Raw genomic sequence first — 21,715 nt, forward strand, 5'->3', positions numbered from 1 at the left:
CAGCCCTTAATATATCTGAAGACTGTTATCGGGTCCACCCTGCAGACTTCTGTTCTCGAGACCAAACCTACCCAGGTTTTTCAACTTTTCCTCATACACACATCAGGTTTTCTAAACCATTTGTATTGCTCTCTGGAATCGCTCCCGTTTGTCTGTACGCCCACTGAGGCCTCACTAGTCCCAAGTAGAGTGTCCTGTGTCCTACATACAACATTTCTCTGATACGCCCCAGGATATTTGCCTTTTCTGGCACATCATCACCTTATTGACTTATATTCAGTTTGAGGTCCATTATGACCTCCAGCTCCTTTTCAGCAGTATGACCACGGGGCCAGTGATTCCCCCCTTCTGTAGTTGTGCATTTGGTAGGTCCTTAAGTGATGTATTTTGTCCTTGTCTTTACTGAATTTCATCTTGCTGAATTCCAATCAGATCCCCAGTTTGTTACGGTCCTATCAAATTCTAATCCTGTCCTCTAAAGTCCTCGCAACCCCTCCCAGCTTAGCACAATTTATAAGCATCCCCTCCACTGCATTATCCGAGTCGTTGTTGAAGACAGTGTACCCATCCAATGATCCATAAATAGCAGGGTTTAGCACACATTACTTGTCACCCACCCACTGGCAAACTTACAGCCTGTCAACAGCCTGAGCCGTTTGACAGTGACAAGGACTATCACTGTCAAAACTGAGATGCTGCTCTATGAAAATCTGTGTTAAGCAAATGGCAGAGAACCCTCCCCCCCTCCCCAGGTACAGTGAATCCCAGGTGAGACAGAGATTAACAGCACCAATGAGGCCTAACTGCCGCACAGGCAGGGGATGTGCAAGCAGCTGTCCCACCTAGCTCTCTTGGGGTACGCCACTTCTGAGACCCCACTCGGCTCTGTCAGTGCAGGCCTGCTGCACGCCGGGCCATCCCTTCCCCAGTCTTCCCCGTGGCATTGCCAATGCACCTCATTCCTGACCAATAGAAACCCCCTCATATTCCCATACTAGGTTCCCCAGTTGACTCTCTCGGTCTGCTCCAACCTGGCCTGCTGGTCCAGGCCTGGGCTCAGTCTAACTCTGACATTAGGTCCCAATCTCAACCTGATTGCAAGCCTCGCTGTTCCAGTGCTAAACCCTTGGCATGGTTCTGCCAATGCCCCTGGGTTCTCGTCACACCATTATCCTAAGCCTGACCCCAAACTGGCCACTGGGCTTAGTTGTGTGTGGTGACTTTGAGATGGGGTGCATGCAGCAAGAGAAATCACCACCATCATCTTGAAGAGTTTTGCCGAAAGTTTTGCTGATTTGCCACCTGATGGTCCTCTATGAAACACGACCCGCAGCATTTTATTTGTACAACTGAATTAAAACATGGAGGAAATCACATTTTTTTCAGCACATAAAGCAGTGGCAATGTACAAAAACTCATCTTTATGCATCCCATACTAGTGGGCATTCAATTTCTGTGACTTGGGCATAATAAACTGAAATCAATGGCTAAGTTAGCAATGTAGCAGACTATTTTTATGTAAATGGAATGAACACCTGTACTAAAAGGATAAGAAGCAATGAGCATAACAATGTATTTAGCTTTGCAGACATCCCCGTTAGCTGGGGCATAGAAAATGGAAAAGGGACAGCATAACACGCTTGGTACCGATGAATAAGCATGCACTGCTTTGATTTATTACTCTATGTGGTTATCCTCTGTTAATGAGACAGTACAAAGCATTGTCCACAGCCCCTTTAGCTTTTCTTTTTCTCCTTCTTTTCTCTCTTCCTCTTCCAATTCCCTTCTATACTAAATGTTTACTAGAAAAGCGCCCGGGCTACTGTGCACCTTGATTCAATAGCTCTATACTGTATGCACATTTATGGGAAAATAAACATTTGGAGACAACGTGAAAAATCACAGCCCACTCCGCCGCCTGCACTTCATATTCCCAACCTTGTTAAAAAACCCTCTTCCAAACTTTAGCGCGCATGTACTGTGTCCCTTTGCAGTTCTACACAGTAAATAATAAAGACTCAGAACCTCCTACCTGTCCCACATGTGTGGAAATAAAGCGCCAAGATTATAAATATGTCCCGCAAAAAATACTGCACAGAGTGAAGTTTCCAGTCCATTTCTGTTGCCTGAGATTGTTTCTCCTAATGAGCTGCTGCTTCAGTCTCCTTGTAACCCTGCTCCTCTGCGAGCAGGTTCCAAATGTTGTGGAATTAACTCAGGTAACACAAGCATGTTGTTCTGTTAGCTTAGAGACTGACACACCTTAATGTGCTGCCTAGTGTAATAAGCCTGGGCAAGAAGCCTGTGGCCCAAAAAGCTTGATTTTATAATATTACAAAAATGCAGTTATGCTTCTGCATCTCTTCCAAACTTCCCACAAGGACCAAATCCCAAAACTATCATCCTGTACATGAAAATACAACAGGAGACGGCAGTGACAGAAGAGCCTGTGGCCCAGCAATAAATAAAGGTGTTTATTTGTTATGGCTGGACTTGATTGCTTAGCACAGGGACCCAGCTAGCCCCCCCACACCCCGTGCAATGTAACCATTGTGTTTCTGCAGTGAAGGGACTGAGGGTTGTCTGGTTCTACATAACCTTGTACATTGGGGAACAGTAGGCAAGTCGGGGCTGGACTGGAACAGAGGTGTAGCTACTGGGTCCGTGGATCTAGTGGTCACAACCTTTTGGACCGGGGTTTGGAGAAGGAGCTGCACAGAGGTTCCTCCACTAAGGCCACACTCCGTGTTACTCCCAGTTATTTTGGCTTTGTGCAAAAGCTCATCGTGGCCACTGAAACATGCTGCAATTTAGGGCAGCCTCGAGGACTGCTCTAGCCTGGACCTGGCATCCCAGGGGGAGTGCAAGCTGCCTTGGCTCTGTCTCTGCACTGGCAGTCAGGGGCGAACCTGGAGGAACAGTCCATGGAACTCAGCAGTGGTTCCAACAGATTTCCAATGCCCCTGCTGGGAAGGGAGTGGATTGCACACAGCACTCAGCGTATTTCTGGGGGGACTGGGGTACCCCCACTGACTGGTCCTGTAGCCTTTCCTGAAGAACTGTTGGTGACCAGTCCTGGAACGCAGGCAATACTGGGCAGTAGTTTGGCAAATGCCAAAGTGTCTCCTAGGGTCTAGAATGAGACGCCCCAAACTCGTTAGGCGATACAACAATACCTTTGATCAAGCACACTGATTAAATAAACTGGAACCTATCAGCCGACACAGCCAACGTTTGAATAGTTCAGAATATGGGCGTATCCTTACACAGATCTCAATAATGATGCTAATCTGGGAAATACCTTCTGTGTTTAGTTTTACAGATGAAAAATATTCCGAATATTTTTAGCAGAGAAGAACATTTGGCACAGAGGTTCAGAAGAATCTGCCCACAGCCCCCGTAGGAAGCACGGCTAAGGCTTCTTTTGGCCACTCTGAGCCCTCGCTACCGTAAGGGCATTCAGGGCAGCATCCAGCCATCGGGAAGCTGCTGCAAATCATGCTGAGAGCTGGCTCAGTGCACTGCTAGTTCACAATCAACAGAGCACAGAGGGAGCTTAAAACTACTTTGCAGCCCCTTCATTCATTCACTGCCTGATCCTCAGCGGCAGCGGGAGATCGAGCCCAGAATCTCTCAGCCTTGCTGACATCAAGATTGTCTGTTTCTGTCCGCCTATACGGCCTTTCAGTGAGCTCCCCAATTGTCTTGCACTGTGCATACAAAGAGCTACAGGAAAGGAGGTGATGGATTTTCTGTTTCTGTTTCCAGCTGACTTGCTAGAGGCCAACCCACACCTCCATAAATGCAGGGCTAGAATAACATGCAACAAAGAATAATCAAGGAGGAATTGAAAGCTGAGAAATGATTGAGGCCATCTGGCTGGTTAATGTGCAGGGGGTTCGTTCTTCAGGACTTCCTCATACGTACCAAATTAACCTGCATCAGACAGAAAAATCGGCACGACTGTGGGACTTCTTGGAGTTTCACTTTATCACAACAGCGTGAGTTTGAGGCAAGGGAGGGGGAATTAGGCTGGGCTTGTGTGACGTAGTGGGGGTACCTGGCTGGTTTCTATGCTGCTGGCTCTGGGGTAACCCCCACTGGCTGCCGTGGGTACCACGACCCAGCAAAACAGGATGAGTCACTATGCAAACCAGTGGCCAGACACCCCCCATGGAGAGGAACAAAGGAAGGTGGAATGCTGCCCTGGCTGGGGGGCAGGGCTGGAAGAGAGTTAGGGAGTTCCTGGCTGGAAGGCAGGGAAGAAGGAGCTGGGGAGGGGGCTGGGACTCCCCTATCTCAAGGGGGCACTGAGGCCTCTTAGCCCCAGTTCCTGTAACCAGATTACATCTGTGCTGCGCTGTGCTGGAGGAACAATAAACAACCTCCATTCTACTGGCTGGTGAAGTCTGTTCATGCCATTTCGGGGGTGCAGGAGATGGGAAAATCCCGACGCGTCGTCACAACTTGCGCATAGCCTGATACACAACCAAGCGCTGTCCATCTCCATGGCTCCTTGTCTCGGGCTGGGCATTGACACCAGCAACATCATTTAGAAGCCCTCTTTTCCAAGACCTCAGAACAAGTTGCCTCAGTACCTGACCAGTGCCAAACGTTATGGGATTGGGGGAAACCGGCCACACCCATGACAAGTGGACATCCGGCTAACTCAATCCTGCTGGACCACGGGTGTTGCTAGACCGGAGATTCACCTGTAGATTCATCGAAGGGCTAGACACACAGGTGGCTGATGTGAACATCCACAGTTAAATTAGCTAGGATTTTATTCCAGAAGTGATGTGAATCCTCTTGTTCCAGGCGGGGATGAGAGTTTTGTGGGGCCCAGGGCAGCACAATATCGCAGGGCCCCCCCCTTTGGAGAAAAAACAGAAAAAAAGGCCCCCCCGTGCCCACTCCTCCAGTAGCCCCACACTGATCATGTGAGCTACCCCCTCCTCGTGCCCTCTCCTAACACCTCCCTCTACACACCTACCCTGCCTCTCTCCTCCTGGTGCTGGTCCTTCCCCTGCGGGTGTCTGCCCTTCTGCTTCATCCCCAGAATCCCCTGGCACCTGCACCCTCCTGGTGCCTCCCCCTTCCCTCACTGCCCCTGCACCCTTTGCCCTCTTTTTCCCTGATGCCCACCCCCTCACCACCCTCTGCCCCCATTCCTCTCATGCCCCTGTGCCCTCACACATGCCTTGCTCCATCCCCGCCTTCCTCACGCCCACCCCTCCTTTCAAGCCTTCTCCCAGCACCTTCCCCTCCCCCCTTTAGCCCCAAATCCCTTACCCTCTCCTCCCCCAGCATCACCAGCTGGACATCTCAAGTGCAATTGTAGAGTTACAGGACCTGATTCTCATTTACACTAACGTCCTGGTACAGCACTCTGGAAGTCCAAAGGGACCTTAATGTAAATGAGAATGAGTCTCCTGTACTGTTAAAGGCTGTTAAAATAATCCGCCTGGTGTTTATATGGATCCTTTCCTCCAGGTGTCCTGAAATACTCTTTATCGACATTCGTTCATTCTTACATGACACCTGTGAGGTAGGGCCAAGACTGCTAGCCCCTTGTGACATAGGAGGACGCTGATAGCCAGTTAGTCAAATGACTAGCCCAAGGCCACACAGTAACTGAATTGGGTGAGAAGGAAGCACAACCTGAAATCTCCTGATTCTTAGCTCTCAGCTTTTACCGCCAATAACCCCCCCACTCAAAGACTCCATTGTCCACATCTCCCGTATAGCATCTTCAAGTAACTTTTCTTTCCCTTGCCTTTGGCCTTGTCATTTCAGAAACCCAGCATGGTGCCTTTTCAATATCCACGAGCAGGGCCAGATTGCGAGGGAGGGGTTAGCCAGGCAGCTGCCCAGGGCGCCAACCTATGGGGAGCGCCTGATGGCAGCTGTAAGGGGCGCCGCACGCCTGGCCATGTGGCACCCCTTAGAGCTGCAATCAGGTGCTGTGCTTTAAGTTAGAATAAGAAGAAGCTGCCTGCCGAATTTGGTGGTCTGGCTCTTTTCGTTTAGGAGGAGTTCTTGACCAAATGGAGTGACAGACAGATGCACATTTCTACAATATATAGTTACATTTTTACGTGATGCTTAGTTCCTCAAAGACACATTAGATTTTTCCGGTATTTTTAGAATTGTCGTATTTTCTTTAACTCAGGATAGGAACTAAAAATTGGCTTTTCTGTTTCACTTTAAGCATGTGCGTAAAACTCACGGATGCTCGGTGAGTCCTTACCTGCTGAATCGGAGGCGTAGGATGGTCTTTGTTATGTGGCTGTGGAGCATGGATACGTGACTGCAGCCCCTCGGTGCAACTGTCATACAAATTAATAACAGCAAATATGAATCTTTTAAACAATTCCATTGGAGCAGATTTTAAAAAGCAAGAAAAACGTTGTGCCCCCAAATTAAGATGCGAGTAGGCCCGTGGAAAGCCGCCTGTTGAAAGCTAGTCCAGCCAGCACTGCCGCCAGCTAGGGAGGAGAGAACTCATGGTTCCATAGTCCTCTGCACCTCCATGCCTTCCCAATTTGTTCAGTGAAGAAAGCATTTGGGAGGTAGACCCAGGTGGTACCTGAAACTGAGATCCAGTTAAACCTTACATTGCTGTGCAAGGGCCGGTGAAATCCTTACTCCCGCCCATTCCCTGCATGGCTGTGCTAATAATTTAGCCCTAAATGAACATGTCTTTTAATGAAGTGCTAAATCCTATAAGCAACTTTTCCTGCTCTCACAGTCGTGGGCCCCCTGGAACAACCCAGTGTAACCAGCTGCAGCCAGACTGGCTAAAGTTTGACTCAGGGTACACTTGCACTAAAGTACAGCCTTGGGCACTTTGTTGAGCACATTAATTTCAATGGGACTTACGAACGCTCTTAAAACCAAGCATGTGTTAAGTGCCTTGCTGAATTGGGGCCCAAATAACTGTATAACAGAGCTGCTCAAAGATACATAGGTATTCACCCAGAAACTGTACATTTAATGATCTTTCCCAGCAGTGAGAAAACTGTTGCATGCAGACAAGAGAGAATGAGTAGGGTTTCTGACTGTACTGTATGACAGAAGAGTACAATAACTCTGTGATAACAGGGTAAAGTTATGGCTTTCGATTTCTACTTGCACCTGGCTGCTGCATATATTAGAAACAATGTGCCAAGGGACAGACTGGGTGACACCGATATTGTGACGTTTGGTAAGTTTCACATGCCCCCCTGGATTAGGTTTTGTGTTTGAAATATTGTTCGAGAATTCTGGGATGTGAAATTAGGTCTTTCTTGAAATTATTTGGATACAATATAACCTGGAAGAGTAACGCTTGAATAATTTGTATGTCATCAATAAAACCTTGAATATAAAATACAGTGTTCTCATAGGGTAAAGTTTGGATATATTCTATTGCTCTTGGCTATTAAAAACCCAGACACCCAATTTAAACTTTTTTGTTAAATCCATCTTATGTTATTAATTTTTCTTTAAGTATTTTTCATTTTCTCCCAACTTGCCTCCTTTTTTACTCTGATTGAAAAATTAACCTTGATGAGATTGGTATAAAAGAGTAAATTAAATGAGTAGCCACAATTTAGAATATTAAACGTGAGGTCACTTTATCTAATGAATTCTCCTTGTATAAATGTCATTTTACAGCTTGTGACATTGTCCTCTGCATTAACCCAGTGGGTCCTTAGTTTGTGGCAACAAATTATAAATGCACAAGGTTATATAAATGTGTGCAATTCCAATTGTATGATTATTCTGCCCTGACAAGGGCACTGTAGAAAATTCAATTCTATTCTGTAATACAATTTGGAAGGAAGATTGAGAGAGTGCAAGCTAGTGAGATAACAGGTGCATAATAATTACACAAAGCAATCTTCTTCACCCAACAGTGCAGCCCCAACTAAGTACAGCCTCAAGCTCTTGGTAGGTGCTATTAGAACATCCTTTAAGAACATTCCTTAAGCTAGACAATGTAATGTAAGATATGTCAATAAATTACTTGGCAACAGAAATCTGAACATTGACATTTAAAATGAAACTTGTTTTAAGCAACCACTCAAGGGACTCAGAAATGATTTGTCAGAGTTGATCTAATTGGGGAGGGGGATAGCTCAGTGGTTTGAGCATTGGTCTGCTAAACCCAGGGTTGTTAGTTCAATCCTTGTGGAGGCCATTTAGGGAAATGGGGCAAAAATTTGTCAGGGATGGTACTTGGTGCTGCTGTGAAGGCAGGGGACTGGACTCAATGACCTTTCAAGGTCCCTTCCAGTTCTAGGAGATAGGCAATCTCCATTAATTAAGAAAAAAATAATTTAATTTACTCAGTGTGTTTGGAGACACTTTTTGGCACACTCTTAAAAGAGAAAGTTGACTAACGAAGGTGGTTTCTTGGACAAGTTTCACTGACCTTGTTTCAGGAGTGGTGTGGCAGAAGCCTCTGTGTAAAGTTTGGGTTGTCATCTTTGATGGGATGAGATATTAATGTCCGGCTTATTAGGCGATTCAGCAACATGAACATGTGTTGGAGAAATGTTGAGAAAAAGGCAAACTTCATGGTGGAACTCACTCTTCCCTACTGAATACTCCTTGGGATCCGTGTTTCCTTTCATAGACAGATCCTCTGGTGTTAACCAGGAGAGATCTGGGAGCCATGGAGTTAGGAGTGTCAGAGGTTTCCTTTTGCCTTTTTCTCTCAGTTTTGTCCCATCCTTGTGAAGTCCCCTCCTGACTAACCAAATAGGGCACCGTGCAATGAGAAGAAAGCCCCCAACACTGCCACTCCTTGCTCGCCTAAGGATCACAGGAATACCTGGAACTTGAGTTTGGAATCTCCATCTGAGAGAAACCACACCTTGATTATCAACGTGATCCTGCACCATTAAAGTGTAGGAAGCTTTACCAGCACTGTAGTGCACATTGGATCAAACCCTATCTATCTGAATATATTTAATAGTTACTATAATGTATATGAAATAAACAACTAATGAGTCACTTACCATTTGCAGAGGTGTCCATTTTACTGCTGTGGGGCTGGTTTCTTTAGCTGAAGATGCAGCAGGTCTGGTTTTTTAAAAGCAGCAGCCATACTAGCGACTCCTGTTGTAATAGGTGATGGACTGACCCTGCTTCCTGTTGTATGTCTGTGTTGTACAGCAGCCGCTGTCAGGTCTTCTCTGCTCAAAGGCACTGTGGCAGGGACTGATTCTTCACTTTCATCCAAACTCCTGATGCCGTAAGGGTGGCTGGCGCTGGGTTTCTGATTTCTGGAATGGCGGGTTGGCAGACTTGCAGGGTGAATTGCTGTATGTTTTTAAGGTTTTAGGAACGTGTTCCTGAGGAGGCTTTGATTTCTTTGCTTCCAGTCTTTCCGCTGAGGGTTGGAATAGTGGGGATGGTTTCTTCAGGCGCGGTCTCACTTGTACTTTGGTCGTTTCCTTCTCGGTGGAGATGGATAAAACCTTTTCGTTGTAGTACTTCTTTGTTCAGCTTGGCTTCCTGTGGAGATGACACTTTTGAGCACTGGTGTAGGGCTGGTATTCCCATGAGGCTGTAGGCACCTGCCTCAGGCAGCCGGCGTTCTAAGAGTGCTGGCAAATTCAGAATGTGCTGGTCCTGGGTCCTAGCGAGGGGAAGGCTGGTTGAGGGTGAGGCAGCCTCAAGCTGGCCTGCAGGAGCACTCCTGCCAGCATGAAGGCGAAGCAGCCCCCTGTGGCAGGGAAGGGCCCAGCAATCCAATGCAAGGGGCCCTGCTGGCCAAGTAGGTCAGAGGGAGCCCGGCCTGGCTAGGTCCTGGTCCTGCTTCACACTGCTCCATTTCCCAGGGAGCCAGAGCGACCCCCAGCCATGCTGCCAGCTCTCTCAGCCAGGCAGAGAGAGGCCTCCCAGTGGGGCTGGGGGCAGAGCACAGGAGAGCAGGTCTCTTGGGAGGAGGCTGGGGGGGGCTCTTGAGGAGCACTGGGGGTTGCTCTGGGCGTGAGAGTGCTGAGGAGAAGGGGAGGCTTGTGTGTGTCAGTGTGAGGAGTCTAAAGGGGCCCGGGGCACATGCAGTGTTGGAGCTGGGTATCGGGGCCAAAACTTTAAGAGTGGAGGTGCCCGTCACTTGTGACCCACAGCCCTTCAGAGCTCCAAGCCACAGCAGCCAACGGAGTATCCTGAAGCTCCCAGCTGCTGCTGGAACCCCCCTCCCCCAACTCCACGGATGATGGTGGGACCCCGCAGCTCCAGCCAGGGAGGCAGTGGCAGGAGCTCAGAGCTGGGCCCTTGCCAGATACCCAGCCAGTCAGGGTGAACCATGCAAGGTGTAAATCTGGCTCTGGGTGTAGCTGGGCCTGCACTTTCTGCAGCTGGTGGTTTTCAATTGCTGCTCGTTTGTGAAGTGATTAGGAGGCCATGACTCAGCACTGGGCGTCAGCTCTTCTGTGCGGCTCTCTCCTTGAGCTGGGACAGCACTAAGGGGTGCTCTCCGCATTGGCGGCCATCAGAGCCTTGGCCCTTCCCTCCTTTCAACTTCTTGGCTGCACGGGACTTCAGAATCTGTGGCAATGAGGAGTAAGGCTGGGCCTGGATGACCTTTCTCTGTTGCAGCGGCTGCGGGGGTTACTGTCGCTCCCAATGGGACTGCTGGGATTAACACAGCTACTTTACAAAGTGCCCCGATAGGTGAGTGGTTTGAGCATTGACCTGCTAAACCCAGGGGTCTGAGTTCAATCCTTGAGGGGATCTGGGGCAAATCTGTCAGGGTATGTCTACACTACCACCCTAGTTCAAACTAGGGTGGTAACGTAGTCAACCGGAGTTGCAAATGAAGCCTGGGATTTGAATTTCTGGGGCTTCATTTGCATGTTGCTGGGCGCCACCATTTTTAAATGTCCGCTAGTTCGGACTCCATGCCCGCGGCTACACACGGCACGAACTAGGTAGTTCGGACTAGGCTTCCTATTCCGAACTACCTGTGCTCCTCGTGGAACTACCTGTACTCCTCGGAGTCCGAACTAGCGGACATTTAAAAATGGCGGCGCCCGGCAACATGCAAATGAAGCCCGGGAAATTCAAATCCTGGGCTTCATTTGCAACTCCGGTTGACTACATTACCACCCTAGTTCAAACTAGGGTGGTAGTGTAGACATACCCTCAGGGATGGCACTGGGTCCTGCTGTTAGAGCAGGGGACTGGACTCAATGACCTTTCAAGGTCCCTTCCAGCTCTATGAGATCAGTATATTTCCATAATCTGATCTAATCTCTGTCACCATTCACTGAAGGGACAGAGATAGTGGAGGGGAGGCAATTCCCTGCTTCAGAAATGAGCAGGGGAGTTGGCCCTCAAGATGACATCTCTGTATGAATTTCAGTGACTGCTGGGAAGTTAGGACAATGTCACTCTCAAGATTCTTTATGTGCTGCTACTTGCTGTCTCCAAAAGCCCCAGAGAAGTAGTTCTGACCTATAGATATGAGTCACCAGGGAGCCCTTGTAGCCAAGAAGGCTAATGGCATATTAGTGTGCATTTAGAGCAGCATTTCCAGCAGATCTTGAGAAGTGATTATTCCCCTTTATTCAGCACTAGTGAGGCCACATCTGGAGTATTGTGTACAGTTCTCCCACACACACGATAGAAAGGATGCGGGTGCATTGGAGAGGGTCCAGCAGAGGGCAACCAAAATGATTAGGGGAGAGGCTGAGGGATTTGGGCTTATTTAGTGTACAGAAGCGAAGAGTGAGGGGGGATTTGATAGCAGCCTTCAACATCCTGAAGGCAGGCTCCAAAGAGGATGGAAAGAGGCTGTTTTCAATGGTCTCAAGTTGTAGTTGGGGAGGTTGGATATTAGGAAAAACGGAGGGCGGGGAAGCGCTAGGATGGGTTCCCTAGGGAGGGGGTGGAATCTCCCTCCCTAGAGGTTTTGAAGTCCCGTTTTGACACTGCCCTGGCTGAGATGATTGAGTTGGGGCTGATCCTGCTTTGGACGGGGGGCTGGATTCGATGACTCAACGACTCCAGAGGCCTCTGCCAGCCCTAGAATTCTATGATTCTATACTTAGGGGAAACTTGAGTAAGTTAATGCTGAGACTGAGAGTGGCTCATTAACATTCTAGCGAAAGGCCACTGGAGCTGGGGGAGGTAGTGACAAGTTATTGCAGAACGCGACTGGAGCTAGGGTGGCTCGGCCCATAGCCAGGTTCTCATCTCTATTGCACACACCAGCAGAGGGTCTGAGCTAGAAACCTGAAGCCAGATTCTGCTCTCAGTAACACCACTTTTGTTTACATCAGGGTGATTTCATGGGTGTAATTGAGGGCAGAGTTTGGCCGGTGTCATGTTATTCTTCATGTTCTATTTACAGAAATAAAGGTTGATCAACTATAATACCAACCTCAGTTTCCTCCTTTTCAGTCACAGACTAAATCTCTTTGTCTTTACCTATCAATTGATGGCTTTTCAGAAGGATGAAAACAAAACCTCTCAGTTCTTTATTGTTCTTGGTTTTGGCTTCTCTAACATCTGTATTTGCACTAAAACTGGTTGTGATAGTCTCGGAGAACAGTAGCATGTCTTACCAGTACATGGAAATTCCCAAAACAATGTAATTAAATGAACAACATTCTGTCTTCCTTATCAGCACAAATTGGTGACTTAAAAATCACCAAACACTAAGCATTTTTTTGGAGAGGAAAGGGAAATTCTTACAGATATTGGCTTAAACTATAATTAGAATTAAATTAGTAGCTTTCTATCTCTTCATCTGAGGGAAGATATGTTTAATACCATGGTATCTGAACACCAGAGCTTGAACAGGTATATATATTTTCCAAATCTCCAGCTCAACAACATATCCAGGAGAATGTAGTAAATAATAGATAAGAACTAATCAAACCATTGTGGCAAAGTCAGCCACTTTAATGAATGTGTTCATATATATTAAACTAGCACACTTATGGGTGTGTGCGTGCGTGTGTGTGTGAGAGAGAGAGAGAGCAAAGAGCACAGCTTGTCTGCCCCTTGCACTCCCCAGCCAGAGTGAGAAATGCAGCAAACTGTGCACTTTCTCTTCACTCCCTGGTGAAGGGGAACAGCTAGCAATGTCCCCATATAAATCTGGGGGAAAAGCTTCAGTCCCCCCCCCACACCATCCCTAAAGGGCACCTGTGGAGGGGGATATGGGAGGCTCCTGGAAAGGGGAGGGGTGGGTTAGGGTTAGCCAGCCCTTTTCACCTGCCTGGTAGTTGGGACTCTTTTAGTGGTTTTATGAGCAACAATTCCATTCCAGGCATGTCCCATTGTCCTGGCCCAACCACAGCCAAACTTTGCTTTAAGTTATAATAAGAGGAAGCTGCCTTCTGTATGTGGTGGTCCTAGCTCTTACAGGTCAGGAGGAGTTCTTGACCAAAAAGACAAACAGACTGACAGACAAACTCTCTCAAATATAAAGTAGATCAATCTTGCAAAATTATATGTACTTGCTCATAAAAGCTATTTGTCCTGTGGGACAGATGAGTTGAATTGTCAAAATTTATAAGTGTGTGTCTGCCTAGCTATCTATTCCTATTACTTTACGTTTTAGAAATATGTGCCTGTCTGCCTGTCCATCCATCTGAGTCCATTTATTCAAGAACTCTTCCTAAAAGGTAAGATCTAGGGTGACCAAGTCTGGTAGGCAGCTTCCTCTTTCCTAACTTAAAGCAAGGTCCAGATTTGGTTGGGCCGGAATAATGGGGTGAGCATGGAATTTGATTGTTTCTCATACAATGGAAAGGGATAAGTCCGGTAGGAGGGAGCTGTACTGCTGAATGACTACAGGGGCCAGAGATGGGGACCAGGAAAGCTATAACCACATTGGGCCAACAGGGAGCAGGGGTGCAGAAAGAGACACCAGTCGATGATAGATTTCAGAGAGTTTGTCTGTGTCTCTGTCTGTCCCCAGCAGCTGCAGCGGCCATGGACAGGTGCTTCTTACGTAGCCCCAAGATGCTGCCGTGAAAGAGGGCTGGACTTCTATCACTTCGGGGCCGAGTTAAGATTGTCTGCCCAACCTAACTGTCCATTTTCATACCTTAACGTGTTGGGATTTTTTAAGAGTTTAACCTGAACTCTGAATTTCCTGATTTTATAATGCTTCCCTTTATTTATCTTTAATTTAATTACTGGTATATATTTTCACATTTAACTTCATTTTAACATAGCTTTTCTCTGGTGATTTTGTGGAGATATAGATACAGGGAGCCATACACTAGACTTATTAGCTTCAAAATTTTACAGTAGAATAGATTTTAATTGTTGCACATTTTTGTCTACTTAGGTCTCTTCAAAGTTCAGGCCTATCTGATGTGCATAAACAAACTGTGACAATGACAGGTTTTTACACATGACTGACACAGCACAAGTTGGAATGTGTTATTAGAATTCGCATTTTAATCCTACTAGTGAGACTTCTTTACCTCTGGAATTTTATCAAGAATCAAGGTCACCATGAGAATTAACATCAATAGTGTTAATAGAGTCTTCGGTCATCTGAAGAAGTGGGTTGTGCTCACGAAAGCTCACAATACCATCTACATGTTTTGTTAGTCTTTAAGGTGCTACTAGACTATTTATTGTTAATAGCGTAGTTACTCAGGTTAGGATACGGTCAAATACTCGACAACAATGCAATAATAACTGATCCATTGGCAGTTAGATATGGCAAAAAAAACCTGTAGGGTTTGGGACAAACAGCAACTCTGAAGTTTGGGGGGTTGCCTCTGGAATTTACCGCCTGAATGACATCGGTGTGCAAAGGGCGGCCACACTGACTGCCCCACTCAAGCAAGTTGCTCTTCTAGACAAAGAAAGTACCTTCCTATAGATGTCCATCAGCTGTTGATTTGGCAATCATTTCCTTCCAAACATTGCACTGACTGCTGGAGTAGTGGAAGAGGATATCATTTCTGACCAGGTTTTCCTTACATGTCCCTGGTGATTAAAGCACCCCTGGTAAGGATTCAGGCATGCAAAACACAGCATAGGGTTTTCTTTGGATAGTTTTATCCCCCACAGCAGACTCTGTTATATTACAGTACTAGGAATAACTGCCCTGCCCTTTGCACAAAACCCCATATACAAAGCCCTTTTCAAAAGCAATGCACATCTTTCCTATTTCTGTAAACAAGAATCATCCATCTCTTGAAACTCTGAATACCTATAAAATAACAATGTTATTGAAAATGATAATCATGTGACTGCACAGGGAAATCTTAGCAGATTCAAATCATTCACTTAGTATTTCTTTGACATAGGTGTATAATATAATGATCTGAATTAAGGTGTTTTTTAAATTAATATTTTAGGGTAGAAGATCTCAATGGTGGTTTATATAATTTAATGAGGTTTCTAAAGTGCTTAAATGTCTATCAAATCTTTACTGTAAGGGTACATCTACACAGCAGCATTCTTTTGCAATGGCTGACATTATTTCGAAATAACAAAGCGCACATCTACACAGCAAGCCATTATTTTAAAATAATATCGAGCTGGAGGACTTCTTACGCCAACTCCTATTTCACAAGGAGTAAGGAAGTCGAAGGGAGAGTTTTCTTCCTTCGACTTCCTGCCGTGTAGACAGTACCAAAAATTGAATTGACGTAGCTGAAATTGCATAGCTTAATTCGACTTTTGCCCTGCAGTGTAGACATACCCTAAGTTAATAAAATGTTTTTTTTAATATGACCAACTTTTTAATGCTTATTGCACTTCTGCAAAAGACTCATGGGTACATTCACACTGCACGGCTATTTTGGGATAACAAAGGTATCCCAAAATAGCTACCTCACCTCTACACAAGCTGCCTGTTATTTTGAAATATTTTTCAAAATAACAGGTGTGCTATTTCGCTATCCTGGTAAACCTTGTTTCACGAGGGATAACGGAGGGCCCAAAATAGTGCATTATTTCGAAATTTGGCGCTGTGTAGACATGCCAAATTTCAAAATAAGCTATTTTGAAATACATTTGAAATAAGAATTGCGTATCTTATTTCAAATTTTAGGTGATGTGTAGACACACCCCTAGTTATGTTTTACGATCCTTATTCATTGATTTCCTGTAAATAGAAAAGCCTTCTTCACTGGTAAGAAATAAAGGATGAAGAAACAAGTCTGAATTGAGTAAGAAGAGACTCAGAACCTGATACAAAATGCTAAATATTTCTGAAGTCCCAAACATTTATTTTAAGTAATTTTTGTCTGCCCCCTTTAAAATTTTCATGTGCCTCTCCACTACTTCCTGGTAATGACCAGGAAGTAAATGTCAAGATGCCATCAAAGAAGAGGTTCTCACTAGGTTTCAGCTCTGGTTTATTGATCGAAGACGTGTGGATAAGCATCTGGAACTTTGAGAATTGTTTGGGGTTTGCCCATTAGTCACTAGTCAGAAGTTAGGGCTATCACTCAATAATGTAATTATGAGGTCTGTTTGGTGCCCGCCTCCATGCAACTACCAGATAAGGACCCATTGTTTGTTCACTCATTCAATCACAAATTTGGGAACAGAGAAAATTTATGACTCTTAAGGAAATTGCTAAGACTGAGAACAAAACTCTATTGTTTTTATGGATGGTTAGGTATGAGGCAGACAAAACTGGCTACCTCTTTTTGATCCAAAATTAAAGGATTCATAATGCAAGATTGCTCAGTTGCTTGGGACACCATTGCGGTTTCAAGCCAGGTTTTCTCACACTCAATAATCTTAATTTCGATAAACTGGATGGAGGACAGATCTTGCAGAGTTTCCAGTGGTCTCCAGGCAGGGGTATGTCCAATGCTCAGAGTGCTAAAAGGTTCACCTCTCTTTCTCTACCAAAACACAGCTCTGTACATGACTCTTATCTGTAATGGGTCTGTGAGCATGTCCTGGGGATGCAAGTAAGGCCTCATAAGGCTCATATTAGTATTGGTATTTCGTATTATATTAGTACTGGCAGATTTACCCGACGTGGCCTGGGTCTATAGCAGCCCCTTGGTGTATAACAGCATGCCCAGGCCCCGTGAGGTGCGGGGAGGGTGGAGGGAATCCCCAGGCCCTGGGTGAAGTGGTGTGAGGCGGAGAGGGCAGTATTCCTAGGCCCTGTGAGGAGCTGTGCAGGGGAGGGAGGGCAAAGGGAACCCCCACGCTCCAGGTGAAGTGGCGGGGGGAGGAAGGGGAAATCACTAGGCCCTGTAGGAGGCTTACAGCAGAGAGGGGAATCTCCATGCACCCACATGGAGGGGAAGGGGAGCGTGCAGGCCCCTGTAGGTGGGGGGGGGATCTCCAGGCCCCATAGCAGGGTGGGGGGACAGGACCTTACATGTAGAAAGTGGCCTGGCCAGCAACATGCAGAGCCCCATCCTTGCTGGTGCGGTGTCCCCAGGGCTCACTCTGCAGTATCCTGACCCCGTCACTGCCCCAGAGATGAGTGTGAGGCTCCGCCCCTCCTCTCTCTGCCCCTCCCTTTCCATGTTGGGGGGGAAAAGCCCCGTTCCCACCACTTCCTGTGTGCCTGGCACAGCCCACCCTGGCCTCTCTTGGGGTCAGGGCAAGAGGAAGCTGCCTACAAAGGATGGTGTCCCTAGTCGCTCCCATTTCGGAGGAAGTCTTGCACAAACAGACGGACAGACAAACATTTCACTTCTAAAATACAGATGTAGATTTAGCATCATGGGGCTTACGCCGTTTCCCTGGCAGAAGAGGTACTAGATCAGCAGAATTTCTAATCAAATCCATTCAGATCAAGAGGGACGAGCGAACTGGACTCGTGCAAAAAACCCTGAGCTGCAAATAAACTTGCCAGAGAAAAACACTGGTTGTGTCACGTGGCCCTAAATCCAGGTGAGAGACAAAAATGTGGCTGGTTGTATGAAGGGTTCTTGGTCTTCTCCAGGGCTGGGGCAAGGAAAGAAAACCATAAAGAACATAGGAATTGCTGTACTGGGTCAGACCAAAGGTTAATATAAGCCAGAAACCCAGTGGCCAATGCCAGGTACCCCAGAGGGAATGAGCAGAACAGGGATTCATCAAGTGATCCACCCTCTGTCACCCATTCCCAGCTTCTGACAAACAGAGGCCAGGGACACCATCCCTGCCCAGCCTGGCTAATGGCCATTGATGGACCTATCCTTCATTAATTTATCTAGTTCTTTTTCAAACCCTGTTAAAGCCCTGGCCTTCACAACATCCTTTGGCAAGGAGTTCCACAGGTTGTGTAAAGAACTACTTTTTGTTTTAAACCTGAAACCCTGGCAGGAGGATGACAGTAGCCATTTGGTGCTGAAGCTCCTCTAGTGTCTGCCTGAGGTTTCATGGACCTGTTACACTACGAGGAACAGCGTTTAAGGATCACAGTGCTCCAGGGAGCATGCCAAGGTGAGGGAAGCCAAGTGACGATTACCTTATTTGCTAAACAACTGGGTACCATGGAGAATTGATAATGGAACCTGGAATCCCTCATCTCTGGGCTGCCAAGTCAACTCCAGATCAGTGTCTTCATCCTCCTTTTACTCGCATTTTATGGACTTCAGTGGAGTTACTCAGCCGTGTTAGAGTTAAAATCTAGCCTGAGGTCAGCGGGCCTATTGTGATGGGGAGTTCGTCATCCTGCTTGTCACAAGAGGTATCTCCGGAGGGTCAGAGCAATTTGGGTGTGAACTTGGGAGTCTTTGGGATACCTTTCTTGAATATGTCAAGTGACTAGACCAGCAAGTAAAACCAAAAAGGTTCTTACCTCCAGCACCACATGGGAGGTTCAGAAAACACAAGTCATTTAATCGGGGCTCAATTTGTTACTTCCTAGTGGTCCCTTTACTCCAGAGCTGCCAACACGAAAGGGCCCATGAAGCCAGCTCCTTTGGCCCTGAAATTCTCCTGTCAACCCCCACGGGGCCGAGGCCATGCCAGAGAGGTGTGGACCTGGAAGTGTTACTGTGGACAGTGAGGTTTTAGGGCCATTTTGGTTCTTTGGCCAATCTAGACGCGCTTTTCCGCAAAAAAGCCCCGATCGTCATTTTCGCGATCGGGGCTTTTTTGTGGAAAACACTACTGTGAACAGTTTTCCGGAAAAAGACTTTTGCCCGAACAGGAGCAGCATAGTTTTTTCGGAAAAGCACTGATGATTTTACATTAGATCATCAGTGCTTTTCCGGAAATTCAAGTGGCCGGTGTAGACAGCTGGCAAGTTTTTCCGGAAAAGCGGCTGATTTTCCGGAATAACTTGCCAGTGTAGACACAGCCTCATTGTTTTGTTTTTCTTCATTTCAATCATTGCTCTGGGGCGGGGCTGGGGAGGAGGAGGTCGGTCTGCAGGCTGCCCTGGGGAGAGAGGACAACCCCGGCCCTCTTTCACCGCAGCAGCTTGGGGCCAGGTGAGAAGCTGGGGGAGGAGAGCACGTCCTCCGGCCAGGGCAGGTCCAGGAGCATCTGCTCCCTGCGTTCCCCAGCCAGAGTGAGGAAGGCAGCACTTTCCCCGGCTCCCTCACGAAGGGGAACAGCCGGCAATGTCCCCTATTTGCTAAAATCAAATCTACCACAGCCACCCCTAGTAGCTTTCTCTACATTCCAAGCACTGATTGGATAATCTGTGCCCTGCTGTGTTAGTTTCCCAACAGCTGGCTGAATAGCTGAAGTCCCTCATCACCACCAAGTCTTGCGCTTTGGATGATTTTGTTAGTTGTTTGAAAAAAAACCCTCCTCTCCGTCTTCCTGGTTAAGTGGTCTTGATAGACACCCTACCATGCCATCCCCCTTGTCTTTTACCCTTTTCTGTCTCCTATGTCCATCTCAACCTCAGTCCCAATACATACGTTTTTAATATAGAAGGCAGCAACTCCTCCCTTCTTTCCTGCCTATCCTTCCTGAGCAAGCTGTGCCTTTCTGTATCAATATTCCAGTCGTGTATTATCCTACCAAGTCTCTGTGATACCAACCATGTCATAGTTGCATTTATTTACTAGCATTTCAAGTTCTTCCTGCTTATTCCCCATACTCCTTGTATTTAAACACAGACAACTAAGATACTGATTTGATTTTGCCCCCCCCCCCCGCCCCAGGTCCCTCTTGTCTCCCCTTTATCCCTGCTATTACCGCCCATGCTCTTCCCAGTTTCTGACCCTTCTCCCAGGTCTTCATGTTTTTCACTAACCTGTGGGCTTTGGTCACCGGCCCTCGTTGAACCTTGTTTAAAGCTGTTGTCATTAGGTTAGTCTGTATCCAAATATTCTCTTCCCCTCCCTTGATAGGTGGACCCCGTCTCTGCTTAGCAACCCTTCTTCATGGAACAGCATCCTGTGGTCAAGGAGGCCAAACCCTTCTGGTGGGATGATCTTCGCAGCCAGGCACTGACCTCCAGGATGCATCTGTCTTTGCCTGGGCCCTTATCTTTGACTGGAAAACCAGAAGAGAACACCATCAGCACCTGCACTCCCTCACCCACAGTCCCTCAGAGCCGTGTAGTCACGTTTGCTCTGCTCAGGGTCACACCTGGCAGTATCATTAGTGCCCTCACAGATGAGCAGCATGGGGTAGCAGTCAGAGACCTGGGTGATCCTCGACAACCACCCCAATGTCTTGATACCTCCTGGGCTGTCATGTCAGGCAACAGATGGTTCACTGTGTCCCCTCAGAAGAGAGTCTTGGCCTTGGGTGGAAGATGTCTGCCTAGTTAGTTGGTTAAAGAAAATAAATGCGGGGAAAAGACATTTAATCTGTCATGTGCAGGGCCACATAAGCTGCTTTTAAGGACCTGGGGCAAACACCTCAAAAAATGACCACTGAGGGGCCACCAGGCCACATTTCAGAGTGGCATTATGACCTGGCATGCGGGGTCACAGTGCCACTCAGATATGGCCATTGACACAAGGGTCACATTTCAGTGAGTGTGTGGCAACCCGGAGAGCGAGTCCACCCCACGCTCACCCCCCAGGGCTGGGCTGGCTTCCCGCTTCAGCCATTGTGACCTGGCCCAGGGCTGCTGGGCACGCACGTTAGGCCCCATCAACCTACCATTGTGGCGAAGGGGCCAAGCTTCAGTGAGTGCTACTGCAACCTGGTGTGCAGGGTCACGGCTTCACTCAGGAGTCAGGCCCCTGGGCAAGTGCAGGGGGGGCTGACTCCGCATTTCCTACAGGAGCGTGGCCTTGGGTGGAAGAGGAAGGGTTGGGAAGCCAGCCCTCAGCGCCCCCAGAACGTGCCACGCCAGACCTCGCAGTAGCCCAGAGCGTGGCGCTCCAGTGGCGATTTAAAGGGCCCTTTTGAAACACCAGGCCCCTTCTGCTCCCCCCTCCCCACCCACACACATCGGTGGGCCTGCAAACAGGTGACACAAAGCAAACTAGCCTTTTGCTCTCTCCCTCCCCCCTTCCGGAGCTTTGGCCATTCAAAGATATTTAAATTCTAACAGCAGCAACAACCACAGAGTCATACAGTCCGAGGGGGGAGGCATCAAGTCCAGCCCCCTGCCCAAGGCAGGACCAACCCCAACTCAATCAGCCCAGCCAGGGCCCTGTCAAACCGGGACTTAAAAACCTCTAGGGATGGAGATTCACCCCGCCCCCAGGGAACCCATCCCAGGGTTTCCCCACCTTCCTAAGGAAAGATTTTGTCCTAATCTCCAGCCTAGACCTCCCCCACAGCAGCTTGAAGACCATCGCTCCTCGTTCTGCCATCTGCCACCCCTGAGAACAGCCTCTCTCCAGCCTCTTTGGAA

General features: G+C 47.4%; 1 protein-coding gene across 3 annotated transcripts in view; it reads right to left on the minus strand.

Moving 5' to 3' along the window:
- The window catches only part of LOC102462611 (uncharacterized), a 33,651-nt gene extending 12,793 nt beyond the window's left edge, over positions 1-20,858 (minus strand). For 2 of the 3 annotated variants that reach the window (XM_075901588.1, XM_025187712.2), the window contains exon 1: positions 2,033-2,386. In XM_075901588.1, the coding sequence (XP_075757703.1) occupies positions 2,033-2,117 (85 nt within the window). In that variant the 5' untranslated portion in view covers positions 2,118-2,386. Of the gene's footprint in view, positions 1-2,032; positions 2,387-6,250; positions 6,330-20,152; positions 20,395-20,490 lie in introns of those variants that run through there. The other variant, XM_075901589.1, reaches the window with a different exon arrangement.
- Positions 20,859-21,715: the final 857 nt, after the last annotated feature.

This window comes from Pelodiscus sinensis, chromosome 19 (assembly GCF_049634645.1).
Source record: "Pelodiscus sinensis isolate JC-2024 chromosome 19, ASM4963464v1, whole genome shotgun sequence".
Classification (NCBI taxonomy): Eukaryota; Metazoa; Chordata; order Testudines; family Trionychidae; genus Pelodiscus; species Pelodiscus sinensis.